At 37.4% G+C, this 16,563-nt stretch overlaps 1 protein-coding gene across 1 annotated transcript in view; it reads right to left on the bottom strand.

The window, feature by feature from the left end:
* Window positions 1-16,563, bottom strand: part of LRP1B (LDL receptor related protein 1B) — a 1,961,274-nt gene that overhangs the window by 146,903 nt on the left and 1,797,808 nt on the right. The window contains exons 76-77 of the mRNA XM_069573760.1: window positions 16,322-16,441; window positions 14,484-14,725 (exon numbers count right to left, since the gene is read on the bottom strand). Of these exons, the coding sequence (XP_069429861.1) occupies window positions 14,484-14,725; window positions 16,322-16,441 (362 nt within the window). The remainder of the gene's footprint in view (window positions 1-14,483; window positions 14,726-16,321; window positions 16,442-16,563) is intronic.

Genomic DNA, 16,563 nt, shown 5'->3' with positions numbered 1-16,563 from the left:
TTAAAGCTCAACATTCAGAAAACGAAGATCATGGCATCCAGCTCCATCACTCCATGGGAAACAGATGGAGAAACAGTGGAAACAGTGTCAGACTTTATTTTGGGGGGGGGGGGCTCCAAAATCACTGCAGATGGTGATTGCAGCCATGAAATTAAAAGACGCTTACTTCTTGGAAGAAAAGTTATGACCAACCTAGATAGCATATTCAAAAGCAGAGACATTACTTTGCTGACTAAGGTCCGTCTAGTCAAGGCTATGGTTTTTCCAGTAGTCATGTATGGATGTGAGAGTTGGACTGTGAAGAAGGCTGAACTGAACTGAACTGAACTGGACTGATGGGAATAACAGTCCACCTTATCTGTCTCCTGAGAAACCTGTATGCAGGTCAAGAAACAACAGTTATAATCAGACATGGAATAACAGACTGTTCAAAATTGGGAAAGGAGTACAACAAGGCTGAATATTGTCACCATGATTATTTAACCTATATGCAGAGTACATCTTGTGAAATGCCAGGCCAGCTGAAGTTCAAGCTGGAATCAAGACTATTGGGAGCAATATCAACAAGCTCAGATATGCAGATGATAGCACTCTAGCGGCAGAGAGTAAAGAGGAACTAAAGAGCCTCTTGATATGAAGGTGAAAGTGGAGGTTGAAAAAGCTGGCTTAAAACTGAACATTCAAAAAATGAAGATCATGGATGGCATCTGGTCCCATCACTTCATGGCAAATAGAAGGGGGGAAAGAGTGACATATTTTATTTTCTTGGGCTCCAAAATCTCAGCAGACAGTAAATGCAGCCATGGAATTAGAAGATGCTCGCTCCTTGGAAGGAAAACTATGACAAACCTAGATAGCATATTAAAAAGTAGACATTGTTTTGCCAGCAAAGATCCATCTAGTCAAAGCTATGGCTTTTCCAGTAGTCATGTATGGATGTGAGAGTTGGACCATAATGAAGGCTGAGAACCAAAGAATTGATATTTTTCAATTGTGGTGCTAGAGAAGACTCTTCAGAGTTCCTTGATTGCAAGTCAATCCTAAAGGAAATTAACCCTGAATTTTCACTAGAAAGACTGATGCTGAAGCTAAAACCCCAACCCTTTGGCCACCTTACAGGTGGAGCTGACTCATTAGAAAAGACCCTGATGCTGAGAAAGACTGAAGCCAAGAGGAGAAGAGAGCAACAAAGGATAAGAGAACTGGATAGCATCAGTGACTCAGTGGACATGAGTTTGAGCAAACTGTCAGAGATAGTGAAGGACCAGGAAGCCTGGCGTGCTGAGTTCATGGGGTCGCAAAGACTTGGACACAACTTTTGGACTGAATAACAAGAAAGACTGTAAAGTTAAGTTGCATTATTGTAAGTGAAACATAATCTATTTATGGCTGGAAAAATGTGTTTTTGAGGGTATATGCATACTCTTATGGGAGAAGGTAGAAGGGGTATGTTGGGAGATGAGGCTAAACATCATGGAGAGGTTTGTAAGACCATGATGTTTCAATGGAAAGATTTAAGGAGGGAGATAAGATGCTGAGGTTATATTATAAGATTATTTTGTCTGTGCTATAATGAATGGCTTGGCACTGGGGACCAAGGGGATACCAGAAACTCTGCTGCTGCCGCTAAGTCGCTTCAGTCGTGTCCGACTCTGTGCGACCCCATAGATGGCAGCCCGTGAGGCTCCCCCGTCCCTGGGATTCTCCAGGCAAGAACACTGGAGTGGGTTGCCATTTCCTTCTCCAACGCATGAAAGTGAAAAGTGAAAGTGAAGTCGCTCAGTCGTGTCCGACTCTTAGCGACCCCATGGACTGCGGCCCACCAGGCTCCTCCGTCCATGGGATTTTCCAGGCAAGAGTGCTGGAGTGGGGTGCCATTGCCTTCTCCGACCAGAAACTCAGATGAGGGTTATTCAATGGACTCCAGAGGAAAGATTGTGAAATTTTAATCTAGGCTTTAATGAAACAAAAGTGGATAAAAATGATACATATATGGAGGTAAAAATATTTAACTTTGTGATTAATTGAATACCAAGGATGAGAAGCATAACTTGTAAAGGATAACTTTCAAGATTGATATGCTATTGCCATGTATCCCCAAGATTTTCAATTAATTTATTGCTTCTAATTTAAAAAGTGTATCTACTTCATAACTGGTCTTGTTCTAAGTGCTAGTGTTATAGTAGTAGAATAGGAAAAAAGAAAACTGCCACTGCTTCTGGATATTTATTTATAGTGAGGTGAGACAGATAATAGGTTATAAATATAATAAATGAATAAATTATGTGGCAGTAGAAAAGTACTATGGAAATGCAAAAGAGCAGGGCATTGAGGATCCCAGGATGGGAATGGGGTAATAGATTGCAATTATCAGTAAGTTATGCATTCAGATGACATTTAAACAAAGATTTGGAGGAGTTTAGGAACTGAATCATGTAGGATATCTGGCTGAAAGGCATTTTAGGGCAAAAGACCATTTTAGGAAAGGCCTTACTTTAGTAGGTAGTGATGGGTTTGAGAAATAGCAGAGCTTCCCTGGAGAAGAGTGAGTAAAGGGGAAAGTAGTGGAAGATAATCAGAGAAGTAACAGGAGACCAGATCTTTTAAATCCTTAAGAGTTGTTGGGAGAATTTCAGTCTTTTCAATGGAAAACCATTGAACATTTTTGATTGAAGATGTGATGTGATTTATGCTTTATACAGAGCATTCTGGTTATTGTTTTGTGAGTCATAAGGATAGCAAAGAGATCAATTAGGAGGTTATTGCATTCATTCAGAAGAAAGGTGAAAGTGGTTCAAAACTATATCCTTGCAGTCAAGCTGATATTACGGTAATCAGCTCCTAGACATACTTTGAAGGTGCATTCAATAATATTGTCTGACTATGGAGTTATGAAAGAAGCAGAGGGGCCAGCAATGCCTCTAAGATTTTCACTTTGAGCACCCGGAAAACTGAGTTGCCATTAAATGACACTGGGGAAGCAGATTTTGTGGATCATATGAGAAGTTTATTTTTAGGCATGCATGCTACTCTGGGGAGTTTGTTTGTTTGTTTGTTTGTTTTAACATCCAAAAGGAAAAATAAGCAGGTAGATAGAGCCTGATATCAATTAGGCAATTTTTAGCATGTGATTTTCTGTTAAACCATGAACTCTATTAGGAAGTGAGGAAGATAGAAAGAAGAGGATCATGGTCAGGGCCTGGGCATTCCAATACTAAAAGGAAAGGAGAAAAGGATCTGGCCAAAGATGCTGAGAGGCGAGGAAAAGGAGAGAACAATAAAAGAATAATTATACTGTTAATTCATCTCAGAACTATTTTGTACTAGTTATTATTACATCAAATGAAGTAATAAACAAAAAGAGCTACTTAAAGTTTAACTGGACAGACTCTTACTGTTACTATGCAGAAAAAGATTTCTCAACTCTGGCACTATTGGTGTTTTGGTCAGAATAATTCCTTGCTGTGAGGAACTAATTTATTCCTTGTAGGGTGTTAGGCATCCTCCCTGGCCTCTACTCACTTGATGCCAGCAGCAGTCCTCAACACTGAGAATCAGAAATGTCTTCAGACATTACCAAATGTCCTCTGGGGTGAAAGATCATTGCTGGTGGAGAACCACTGATGTAGAACTACTGAATGCTCTCTGACGATGCCTCTCCTTCCATGACTCAAAACATTTTTCAAGATCCTTAATGAATTTCTGTTTTCAGATTTTTTGAACACTGCTTTGTTTTCCTTTACTTGATCTTTCAGCAGTATGCTAGAAATATAACCAAAACTTCCTTTTCAAAACACTTTTTTTTTTTTCTCTCTTAGTTTCTGTGATTCTACATTCTCTTGTTTTATCCTAATGCACTGGCTGGTCCTTGCCATCATTTTAGTCTAGTCTCAGAGCTTGGTTCCAGTTCCTTCTTAATTTCCCTTGGTAATCTAACCTGGTTTGATGGTTTTAGATATCCCCTCAATTTTTCTATTCCTTAATGCAATTCCAGTCCAGAGATCTAGGAGACAGCTTTGACTACATCACTGCAAACCTGACATTCTCATTGGATCTCTTACTGAACTTAGCATAACTAAAACCAAACCCACACTTTTCCATTTTCAGTTCAGTTCAGTTCAGCTCAGTCGCTCAGTCATGTCCGACTCTTTGTGACCCCATGAGTCACAGCACACCAGGCTTTCCTGTCCATCACCAACTCCCAGAGTCTACTTAAACTCATGTCCATCAAATCTGTGATGCCATCCAGCCATCTCATCCTCTGTCATCCCCCTCTCCTGCCCCCAATCCCTACCAGCATCAGGGTCTTTTCCAATGAGTCAACTCTTCACATGAGGTGGCCAAAGTATTGGAGTTTCAGCTTTAGCATCAGTCCTTCCAATGAACACCCAGGACTGATCTCCTTTAGGATGGACTGGTTGGACCTCCTTGCAGTCCATTTTCAGGATCCTTCAAATTATATAATCCAGGAAACCAGGTGTCAGTCTGGAATCCTTTCTGTCCTCATTTTTCACATTCATTCCATTTGCAAACACTTTTTTTCTTTAAGATTCTACTCACCACCTTTCACTTCATTGAAACTATGATAGAGCAACATACCACCATTTCTGTGGGAGCATAGCCCTTCTATGTGGCCTCCTTCTGTTATAGTCTTTTCTCCCACTAAATCCATCATCCACATAAAAAAACAAGAGTTGTCTTAGATATAAGTAAGATGGCATTACTTCCTTCTCATTTCCTAAGTCTTAGCTCAAATCTCCTCTCTTCAAATGTGCCTTTATTAATCATCTTACTCAAACCTATATCATTCAAGTTTTTATCTCCAAGTCCATTTTTACTTCCCTCAATACACCTTACAAAAATTGGATTTTTTTTGTATTTATTTATGTGTTTGGAGAAGGCAATGGCAACACACTCCAGTACTCTTGCCTGGAAAATCCCATGGATGGAGGAGCCTGGTAGGCTACAGTCCATGGGGTTGCTAAGAGTCAGACACTACAGAGCAACTTCACTTTCACTTTTCACTTTCATGCATTGGAGAAGGAAATGGCAACCCACTCCAGCAACTTCACTTTCACTTTTCATGTTCATGCATTGGAGAAGGAAATGGCAACCCACTCCAGAGTTCTTGCCTGGAGAAGCTCTCTCAGGGACGGGCAAGACTGGTGGGCTTCCATCTATGGGGTCATACAGAGTCAGACACAACTGAAGCGACTTAGCAGCAGCATTTATATGTTAGTTTAGTTGATTTTGTCTTTGTTCCACAGAATATAAACTTCATGAAGACAAGATTCTTATCATATTTCAAGAACCCATCACCAGACCTAACAAACAAAACTCTCTAATGATGCTTTGCATTCATGCTTCAGACATGGCCAACTCTTTGCAGCTCTATGGACTATAGCCCACCAGGCTCCTCTGTCTATGGAATTCTCTGGACAATAATACTTGAGTGGGTTGCCATGCCATTCTCCAGGGTATCTTCCTGACCCACGGATAGAACCTGTGTCTCTTAGTTCTCCTGCATTGGCAGGCAGGTCCTTAACCACTAGAGCCACCTGGGAAGCCCAAAAAATGCTTTGAATATGAATGAATACAACTTGGCTGGTCACCTTAAGGTGGTATGCAATCTGATCAATAACTTAGTATTATTAATTTCATAATTTTATGTTTTATATGGTCATAAAAGATTTATGTTCAGTAAAATTTTGCCAATTGATCACAACTATTTTAGAACCATTAATTCTAATCAGTATGTATTATTGAGTGCCTGTCTTGTTAGTCAACAACAATCAAGCCACACAATGACAGTAACATAATAGCTGATAGCTTCAGATCTCTTCCAAGGCAATCATAATAAATTGTTTTAGTTGTTGACTGATTTGAATAAACTCTGATGGTTTTAAAAGTATTCTAGCTAAGCAATTATATTTCAATTTAGTTTCAGTTTAGATTTTAGTGGTGTCTTAAATTTATAATGGGCTTCCCAGGTGGTGTTAGTGGTAAACAACCTGCCTGACAATGCTGGAGACGTAAGAGACCCCTGGGTTGGGATGATCACCTGGAGTGGGGCATGACAACTCACTCCAGTATTCTTGCCTGGAGAATCCCATGAACAGAGGGAGCCTGGTGGCCTGTAGTCCATGGGGTTGCAAAGAGTCAGACACAACTGAAGTGACTTAGCATGCATGCACGTAAATTTATAGTACTGAAGAAAGGAAAAAAAAAAACTATCAATTTTTGAATGTGAACGTGAAGTCGCTCAGTCGTGTCCGACTCTTTGCCACCCCATGGACTGTAGCCTACCAGGCTCCTCTGTCCATGGGATTTTCCAGGCAATAGTCCTGGAGCGGATTGTCATTTCCTTCTCCAAGGTATCTTCCCAACCCAGGGACTGAACCCAGGTCTCCCGCATCGTAGACAGACGCTTTACCGTCTGAGCCACCACCACTACCCAAATGTCCTAAAACAAAACTTTAAAGTTTTTGCTAAAATTTATGTACACACACTTATGTTTGGGTACATTGTTGTTGTTGTTTAGTCGCTAAGTCATGTCTGACTCTTTGCAACCCCATGGACAGTAGGCCTGTAGGCCCTTCTGCCCATGGTATTTCCTAGACAGGAATACTGAAGAGGTCTGCCCTTTCCTTCTAGGGGATCTTCCCAACCCAGGGATCAAACCTGTGTCTCATGCATTGGCAGGAGGATTCTCTACTGCTGAAGCACCAGGGAAGCCCACAGTTACATAGGAATACTTATAAATTTATCTATGCACATGTGTATGTGTGTGAGATGTACACACAGACCCATATATTGCGTAGGAGATTTATAGCTAGGACTTCAATTAAAAACTGAAACCTATTAAAGAAAACTTAATTGAATATTTTGTTAAAGCTTTTCAGGAAAAATGGTTCTAATCAACTTTTTGAGAAAAAGGTATGAGTATTAATGAATAAGGGATTATATTTATTCTGAACAATTTCCTTTTCATAATGGGGAATATGCCAAGCATGGTATCTCATATTCACTTATCAAAACCTGGTAGATCAGATGAATAATTTGTTTTGCTCAGGAACGTTCAGCTCTTTAATGGTAAAATCTAACATGGATAGTTAAAGTTATTTGTATTTTTCAAGCATTGACCTACTTTATAGTGCTTGCTATCATGTATCTAGCATTTCTTACTAGAAATAATAAATTGCCAGAAAGTATGTACAATTGTTGCATAATGCTATTATATCCTGTTCTGACTACTAAAATTCAAATTCAGAAATCTCATTATGCTTTACATACAGATTGATCATGTCAGTCTTTTAAGTTTTAAATTATTTAATTTTCTTAAAGGAAAAAAATCTGTCCATTTTGTATAGCTCAGGGGGTTAGAAAATCATAAGCCTTTCTATCTATAAATAACTTAGTCTGCATCTGAATTTTAAATTTGCAATCCTAATTACTATGCCAACCATTTTCACAGACTACAGAAGAGAATTCCTTTCATGATTTCTAAAAAAGATCATGTTAAAAATTATTTTCCTTTCGAATGGACTTTAGTTAACATTTAGTTGCCTGAGCAATATTTTTCTGATTTCTGATACAATATATTTTCTGCCCTTTCTTGAAATAAAAAAATATTCCAATGTTTTCTGCATCTTTGAATATATCTTCAAGATATCCTGTCATCATGCTGATCACTCCTGCGACTACAAGTGGGCTGCCATGTACGGCTCTTTGTGACCCCACGAACTGTAGCCCACCAGGCTTCTCTGTTAAAAGAATTTTCCAGACAAGAATACCGGAGTGGGTTGCCATTTTATACTCCAGGGGATCTTCCCAACCTGCATCTTCTGCATTGGCAGGTGGATTCTTTACTAGTAAGCCACATGGGAAGCCACTGATAATGGAGTAATAACTAAAGTGTCCATAGTTTGATTTGCATATTCTTTCCTTTACCTATTGATTCAGAGATAGAAGTCAATGGACCATATTCAGCTCAGGGGAAAATTTTAAGTTTCATTTTCTGAGAAGTGGGGAATTCTCAGGTAAGTAGTATTTGTGCCAAAACTTAGAAGATGAAATAGACTGCAGGAAATCACAACCCACTCCAGTATTCTTGCCTGGAGAATTTCATGGACATAGGAATCTGGTGGGCTACAATCCATGGGATCACTAAGAGTGGACACGTTGAAAAACTAACAATTACTTACACTTCATTAAACTAATGGATGACTATGTGGTGACTGATAAAAGAGCAAGTATCATACATTGCAGGGAAATTCATGGGGGTAAAAATCAATTATTTATACACAAGATGGATTTCAGAGAAATAAATACAAATTGTCCAGGTAATAACTGGATAAACAAAAATGATATCACATTTTTTTTAAACCACACATATTTACTATTGGAAAGGACTTTAGAAATTTTCTACTTCAAAACACTAATTTTCAGATGAATGGAGATGTAGCAAGTATTTAAAGTTAAGTCTAAAATTTGTCATGTTTTAGTTTCATGGCCATAGATAAGCCATCTAATCATTCTAGAACACACACTGATCATTAAATTAAGGTAGTGAGATTAGATTTATTTCATATTTATAATATTGAGATATCAGGGTTACAAGGTAGTTTAGGAATCAAAATTAAATAATTACCCTTATCAGTGTAGCCTTAAGGATATACATATATATATAAATATGTATATACATATATATATGTGTATATATATACACACACACACATAATGCACTGATAAGAATTTATATGAATGCTTAATGATTTATAACATGGTGCTAAAACTCATGGCTCAGAGATTCCAACCTTATAAGCATGACATTTAGTTAGTTATAATGGGATTTTAGAAAATGTACCATTCTACTATTCACTTTTCTTCCCAGTGAATACTGTTAGTCATGGGTAGGTCTAATAACAGAGAGGGAAACAAACAAATGGAAAGAATAGATTACATGATACATCTAATTACTACCAATAAAATAATAATGAAGCTTCAAATCCTTTTAGAAAAAGGCTAATAAATAACTTCGCACTGATGATGAAAGACTCTGTACCACATTAATAAAATTTTAAAAATGTAAAATATATACAGGTTAAAATTTGCAAATATAATATACAAATAAAATTTATACATTTATGTTCTTGACGGTATAAGAATAAAAAATTAGCTATCAAGTAAGTTTCATTCCTGAATTATGATAAACAGTGACTGGAGGTTACTGGTTATACTAAATTTTTTTTTTTTAAACAACCAGTCGCTCAGTCCTGTCTGACTCTTTGAGACCCTGTGGACTGTAGCCTACCAGTCTCCTCTCTCCATGGGATTCTCGAGGCAAGAATATTGGAGTTGGTTGTCATTTCCTTCTCCAGGGGATCTGCCTGACCCAAAGATTGAACCTTGGTCTCCCGCATTGCAGGCAGACACTTTAACCTCTGAGCAACTGGAGAAGCTAAAGAATGCTCAAAATACCACTCAGTTGCACTCATCTCACACACCAGTAAAGTAATGCTCAAAATTCTCCAAGACAGGCTTCAGCAATACTTGAACCATGAACACCCAGATGTTCAAGCTGGTTTTAGAAAAGGCAGAGGAACCAGAGATCAAATTGCCAATATCTGCTGGATCATCAAAAAAGCAAGAGAGTTCCAGAAAAACATCTAGTTCTGCTTTATTGACTATTCCAAAGACTTTGACTGTGTGGATCACAATAAACTGTGGAAAATTCTGAAAGAGATGGGAATACCAGACCACCTGACCTGCCTCTTGAGAAATCTGTATGCAGGCCAGGAAACAACAGTTAGAACTGGACAAGGAACAACAGACTGGTTCCAAATAGGAAAAGGAGTACATCAGGGCTGTATATTGTCACCCTGCTTTATTTAACTTATATGCAGAGTACATCGTGAGAAACACTTGACTGGAGGAAGCACAACCTGGAATCAAGATTGCTGGGGGGAAATATCAATAACTTCAGATATGCATATGACACCACCCTTATGGCAGAAAGTGTATAAGAACTAAACAGCCTCTTGATGAAAGTGAAGGAAGATAGTGAAAAAGTTGGTTTAAAGCTTAACATTTAGAAAACTAAGATCATGGCATCCGGTCCCATCACTCCATGGCAATGGATGGGGAACCAGTGGCTGACTTTATTTTTCTGGGCTCCAAAATCACTGCAGATGGTGATTGCAGCCATGAAATTAAAAGGCGCTTACTCCTTGGAAGGAAAGCTATGACCACCTATACAGCATATTAAAAAGCAGACACATAACTTTGTCAACAAAAGTCTGGCTAGTCAGGGCTATGGTTTTTCAAGTAGTCATGTATGGATGTGAGAGTTGGACTATAAAGAAAGCTGAGCACTGAAGAATTGATGCTTTTGAACTCTAGTGTTGGAGAAGACTCTTGAGAGTCCCTTGGACTGCAAGGAGATCCAACCAGTCCATCCTAAAGGAGATCAGTCCTGGGTGTTCATTGGTAGGACTGATGTTGAAGCTGCAACTCCAATACTTTGGCCACTTGATGTGAAGAGTTGACTCATTTGAAAAGACCCTTATGCTGGGAAAGATTGAGGGCAGGAGGAGAATGGGATGACAGAGGATGAGATGGTTGGATGGCATCACAAACTCAAAGGACATGGGTTTGTGTGGACTCCGGAAGTTGGTGATAGACAGGGAGGCCTGGCGTGCTGCGGTTCATGGGGTTGCATAGAGTTGGACATGACTGAGTGACTGAATGGAACTGAAACTGGAGGTTACTGATTGTGTTTATCCATCTATCCAAGGACAAATATAAACAATTATCAAATCATTTTCACTGGTAGTTATATACAAAATAAAAATATATTTTTAGCAACTATCAAATTTGGACAAGAGTAATTTGCAATTAATTTTTAACGTGAGGCTATTCATTGCAGGGAAGAACATTTTGTCAATTATCATCAACATCACTGTCATTGTCAACTCATAACTGCCACCATATCATTCTGTAATCCATACATTGTACAGAAGGCGGTGATCAAGACCATGCCCCCAAAAAGAAATGCAGAAAGGCAAAATGGTTGTCTGAGGAGGCCTTACAAACATCTGAGAAAATAAGAGACACTAAAGGCAAAGGAGGAAAGGAAAGATATATCCATTTGAATGCAGTGTTCCAAAGAATAGAAAGGAGAGATAAGAAAGCCTTCTTCAGCGATTAATGTAAAGAAATAGAGGAAAACAAAAGAATGGGAAAGACTAGAGATCTCTTCAAGAAAATTAGAGATATCAAGGGAATATTTCATGCAAGGATGGATACAATAAAGGACAAAAATGTTATGGATGTAACAGAAGCAGAAGATAGTAAGAGGTGGCAAAAATACACCAAAGAACTATACAAAGATCTTCATGACCCAGATAACCACGATGGTATGATCACTCACCTAGAGCCAGGCATCCTGGAATGCAAAGTCAAGTGGGCCTTAAGAAGCTTTACTATGAACAAAGCTAGTGGAGAGGATGGAATTCCAGTTGAGCTATATCAAATCTTAAAAGATAATGCTATCAAAGTGCTGCTCTCAATATGCCAGGTAATTTGGAAAACTTACCAGTGGCCACAGGACTGGAAAAGATCAGTTTTTATTCCAATCCCAAAGAAAGACAATGCCAAAGAATGTTCAAACTACTGCTCAATTGCACTCATCTCACATGCTAGGAAAGTAAAGCTCAAAATTCTTCAAGCCAGGCTTCAACAGTATGTGAACCATGAGTTTCCAGATATTCAAGCTGGATTTAGAAAAGGCAGAGGGACCAGAGATCAAATTGCCAACATCCACTGGATCATTAAACAAGCAAGAGAGTTTCAGAAAAACATCTACTTCTGCTTTATTGACTATGCCAAAGACTGTTACTGTGTGGATCACATTAAAGTGTAGAAAGTTCTGAAAGAGATGGGAATACCACAGTGACCTGCCTTCTGAGAAATCTGTATGCAGGTCAAAAAGCAACATTTAGAACTGGACATGGAACAACAGACTGGTTCCAAATCAGGAAAGGAGTACGTCAAGCCTGTATACTGTCACCCTGCTTATTTAACTTATATGCAGAGTACATCATGAGAAACACTGGACTGAAGTAAACACAAGCTGGAATCAAGATTGCCAGGAGAAATGTCAATAACCTCAGATACGCAGACAACCCTACCCTTATGGCAGAAAGTGAAGAACTAAAGAGCCTCTTGATTAAAGTGAAAGACGAGAGTGAAAAAGTTGGCTTAAAACTCAACATTCAGAATACAAAGATCATGGCATCTGGTCCCGTCACTTCATGGCAAATGAAAACAGTGACAGACTTTATATTTTTGAGCTCCAAAATCACTGCAGACGGTGACTGTAGCCATGAAATTAAAAGACGCTTGCTCTTTGAAAAGAAAGCTATGATCAATCTAGGCAGCATTTTAAAAAGCAGAGATATTAGTTTGCCAGCCAAGGTCCATCCAGTCAAATCTATGGTTTTTCCAGTAGACTTGGACTATAAAGAAAGCTGAGTACCAAAGAATTGATGCTTTTGAACGGTGATGTTGGAGAAGACTCTTGAGAGTCTTTTGAACTGCAGAGAGATCTAACCAGTCCATCTAAAGGAGATTAGTCATAAATATTCATTGGAAGTACTGATACTGAAGATGAAACTCCAACACTTTGGCCCCCTGATTTGAAACACTGACTCATTAGAAAAACCCTGATGCTAGGAAAGATTGAAGATGGGAGAAGAAAGAGATCTCAGAGGATGAGATGGTTGAACAGCATCACTAACTTGATAGACAGGAGTTTAAGAAACCTCCTGGAGTAGGTGATAGACAGGGAAGCCTGGTATACTGCAGTCCATGGGGCTGCAAAGAGTTGGACAAGACTGAATGATTGAACTGAACTGAACTGAACTCTATACAGTGCTTATTATGTGCCAAGAACTATTGATACTAATGTACAGTATGTATGTGTGTGTGTATCTGTGTATTCTTCCCTAGAAACCTTATTAAATGATGAAGATAGAGAAACGAAGAGGCTGGTAAAGAATAGGAATGTGATTAAGCCCTGGGTAATATAACTTCATAATACTTCATTATCACTTCATTAATACATAAAATTATACCACAGGACTAATGTTTTTGCAAAGCAAACTTCTATTTTAGAGATAAAGAAAGCTAAAGGTAGTCAAGACTGAGTCAGTCTTTCATTCTAATAGGCAGATTATATGTGGGTAATGGAGAGTAGAGTGATCCAGTGAAAGTTTTGGCTTTATCCTCGACTAACACTTAATAGACCTATGTGTTAGTCATTCAGTCGTGTCAGACTCTTTGCAACCCCACAGACTGTAGCCAGCCAGGGTCCTCTGGCCATGGGATTTTCCTGGTAAGAATACTGGCGTGGGTAGCCATTCCCTGCTCCAAGGTATCTTCCCAACTCATGGATCAAACCTGGGATTCCTACATTACAGGGAGATCATTTACCATCTGAGGCACCAGAGAAGCTGTCTTATAACACTGGGTTTGTAGGAGGAGGAGTTAAAGAAGTCACTCTGATATGGATGCATTTTTACTCACAGTTAATCTGACCTGAATTTAAAAGCCAATAATATAGCTTCGTTTAAAACCAGCTTATTGTCACCTACTACTAATAAAAAATAGTGTTTCAGATTTACATCAAATGATATTTATGGAGTTCAGATCTATGGTAGATAACATACTTGACTTTTTGGTTGTATGGGAATGGGCTAGAGCTCTCTCCAAATAGGTACTTTATCTGTTATTCTTTCCAGGTTACCTCAAAACATAAAATCCACAATAAATTGGCATGCCCTAAAATAAAAAAGATAACCTGAGACTGTAACTCTAAACAAATGTTTTAGCCTATTTTTCTCTAAAGGAATAACTATGATAATCAATGTGTCTGTCATATACCAGCAAACAACATTGCTCTATTTTGAATGTTCTCTGAAATATAGTTATTAGGAGTCAGAAGATATGATTACACTATTGAATTGATCTCTTTCCCTAGAAGAGAAACAGATTTCTGATATTGTTGAAAATTAAACAATTTACCCTGTATATTTTTGAGTTGATTTTCTAATGTAAAAATGAAGTGATGGTTTCCAATATTATCTTGTGATAAAAAAAATCATGTTCATAATTTATTAAATACTATAAAATATTAAAAGTTCTAGAAATTTTAGGTACTATTGATTTCCATTCTTATATAATTACAGAAAATATATTAAAGAAAAACATAATATCATGCAATTAAAATGAAATATATCCAGCTATGAGAATAAATGGGTAAGGATATTTTTATTTCTATATAGGGAGAATATTGGGAGGAATCATTGATTAATTAACTCATAATCAAATACTGTGACTGACAAATTTAAAAAAAAAACAGGAAAAATAATAGGAGGAGGTATGAGCCATGAGCCTTCAAATATTCAATTACATTTACTTACAATCAAGCCACTGTTTGCTTGCCTTTTTTCTCTGCCATGGATCCTTTTGTAGAAAATTCCTCCTGGATTAAACTGAGTACTCCAAATAATCATATCTCTCTGATAATATACATCCATCCCTGTTATTCTTGAATTATGTTCAATATGAGAAATTTGTTGATGATCGCCACTGTAGTTGAATGGATATATAAAACCCAGGATATCAGTGTCATTAGCAATGTAGAGAACTTGATCTTCAGAGCCTGGAGATTATTATAATAAAATACAAAAATAAAGTAAATTTCAACTAATGTAAAAGCAACAAATGTACTTTTAAATTATCTTGAATTGTTATTCTTAACACAGTTTCTTGCTTCATAAAATTAAACCAGCTTTATACCATCATTTAGTCTTCATGACTTATGTATAAAACACACTAAGTAACATTTCTAAGAGTCATTAATATAGGTTTTCTTCAGTCAAAGCTTACCTTGTGGCTAGAAATTTTTACTAGATACCCTTTTTATGAAGAGTGATTTATGTTCGGTAGGTCACAGTATGTTTCAATGCTTTGCATCTGAACATTCAGACACCATATTTTGTACTCCTGAGCCTCAGGCATTTCTGAGTGTTTAGTTTATGTACCTCAGTAACCATTACCTTTGGCTAACAAATAAAAAATTATGAGATGAAAAGTCTTCTTTTAATATTCATATATCTCAACTGTTCTCTTATTTTATTATACAAAGATATCAGTATTTATTGCCATAATCTCAATACTGTCTAGAATCTTGCTAACTGGAACCATGTAGCCTGAAGTTCTGACACCTACAATATAATATTGATGTCATTTGTGTACATCGATCAGAAAACCCTAAGGTGAATCCTGAATATATTAATTAAAACATTAATGAAACCATGAAGAAAAACTGAATTGCAAATTTAAAAAATCCAAAAAACAATAATATACAAGTTGTAGTTCACCTCCATAGGCTCAACAGCTCCCCCTTAGTGGATGTTTACCACGTGATAGGGGCTGCATCAAGCCTTTGCCGATTCATCTCCTCTTACAACAACATGGAGAGTAAGGATTGGGCCTCCCATTTTACAGATGAAGAACTGAGGCTCTGAGAGTTTAATAACTTCCCTGAGTCTACGCAATCAGAGGGGATCAATGCTGGATTCAAATATGAGTCTAACTCCATAGCCATCCTTGCTTGATTCACTATATCAGGTTGTTTTCCTCTTCTAGTAACTGTCTTATTAACATTGTTAATCATGCCCTGTAGTTAACAATATTTAACTTATAATATTATTTAGTACAAACATAAGTGCATTAAAATCCACATTGAAGAAAGCCATACCTGTCATTTAATTTTTTAAAAGTGATATTCTTAAGTAGAGGAGGTCTGGATTTTAAAACATAAATTTATTTTAAAACCTTTAAGTTCTTATTCAAAATTCCATTCTCCTTATAATGCTAACCTTTAATTTAACCTGTTATTTTTATCCCAGTGGTGCAATATTTCCTTGGGTATACTAAGAGCAGGCCATAAAGGAAGGCATTTCATATTCTATCACACTGGCTTTTGAAGTTCTACCCCCTTCTGACAAATTGTTTCAAACACAAATGTGATTTTAATAATAGCCAAGTATTTGACTGTCATGTATATAAACCTTCCCAGATTAATAAAGAATGATAATAAACAAATTGGCCAAATTTACCAGTCTATAAAAGAAATTTATTTTATATTTTCAGGCATTAAGCCATTGTTAAAATGCAATATGAAACATTTTCCCCATAAGATGTTCATGCAGAAATTATAATAACACTTAAAGTCATGGTTATTTATCTTTACCTTTTGCTATGCAGGTGTTATTTCTTTCTTGAAAATTCTGGTGACACACACATTTATATGATCCTTCTATATTTATACATTGGTGGGAACATGTGCCAAATACCAAACATTCATTAAGGTCTAGAAAAGAAGAGCTCAAAATAGCATCATCATATCCCCAATTAGTACTTTCATTCTTTCCTCATTTCAACCAAGAAAAATTTATTTTGTGTGCTTCAACTTCTTGTTCCTATGTCTTTCAT

This window comes from Ovis canadensis, chromosome 2 (genome assembly GCF_042477335.2).
Source record: "Ovis canadensis isolate MfBH-ARS-UI-01 breed Bighorn chromosome 2, ARS-UI_OviCan_v2, whole genome shotgun sequence".
Taxonomy (NCBI): domain Eukaryota; kingdom Metazoa; phylum Chordata; class Mammalia; order Artiodactyla; family Bovidae; genus Ovis; species Ovis canadensis.
Note: the sequence above shows the minus strand (reverse complement) of the source record. Positions and strands in the feature narration are given on the sequence as shown.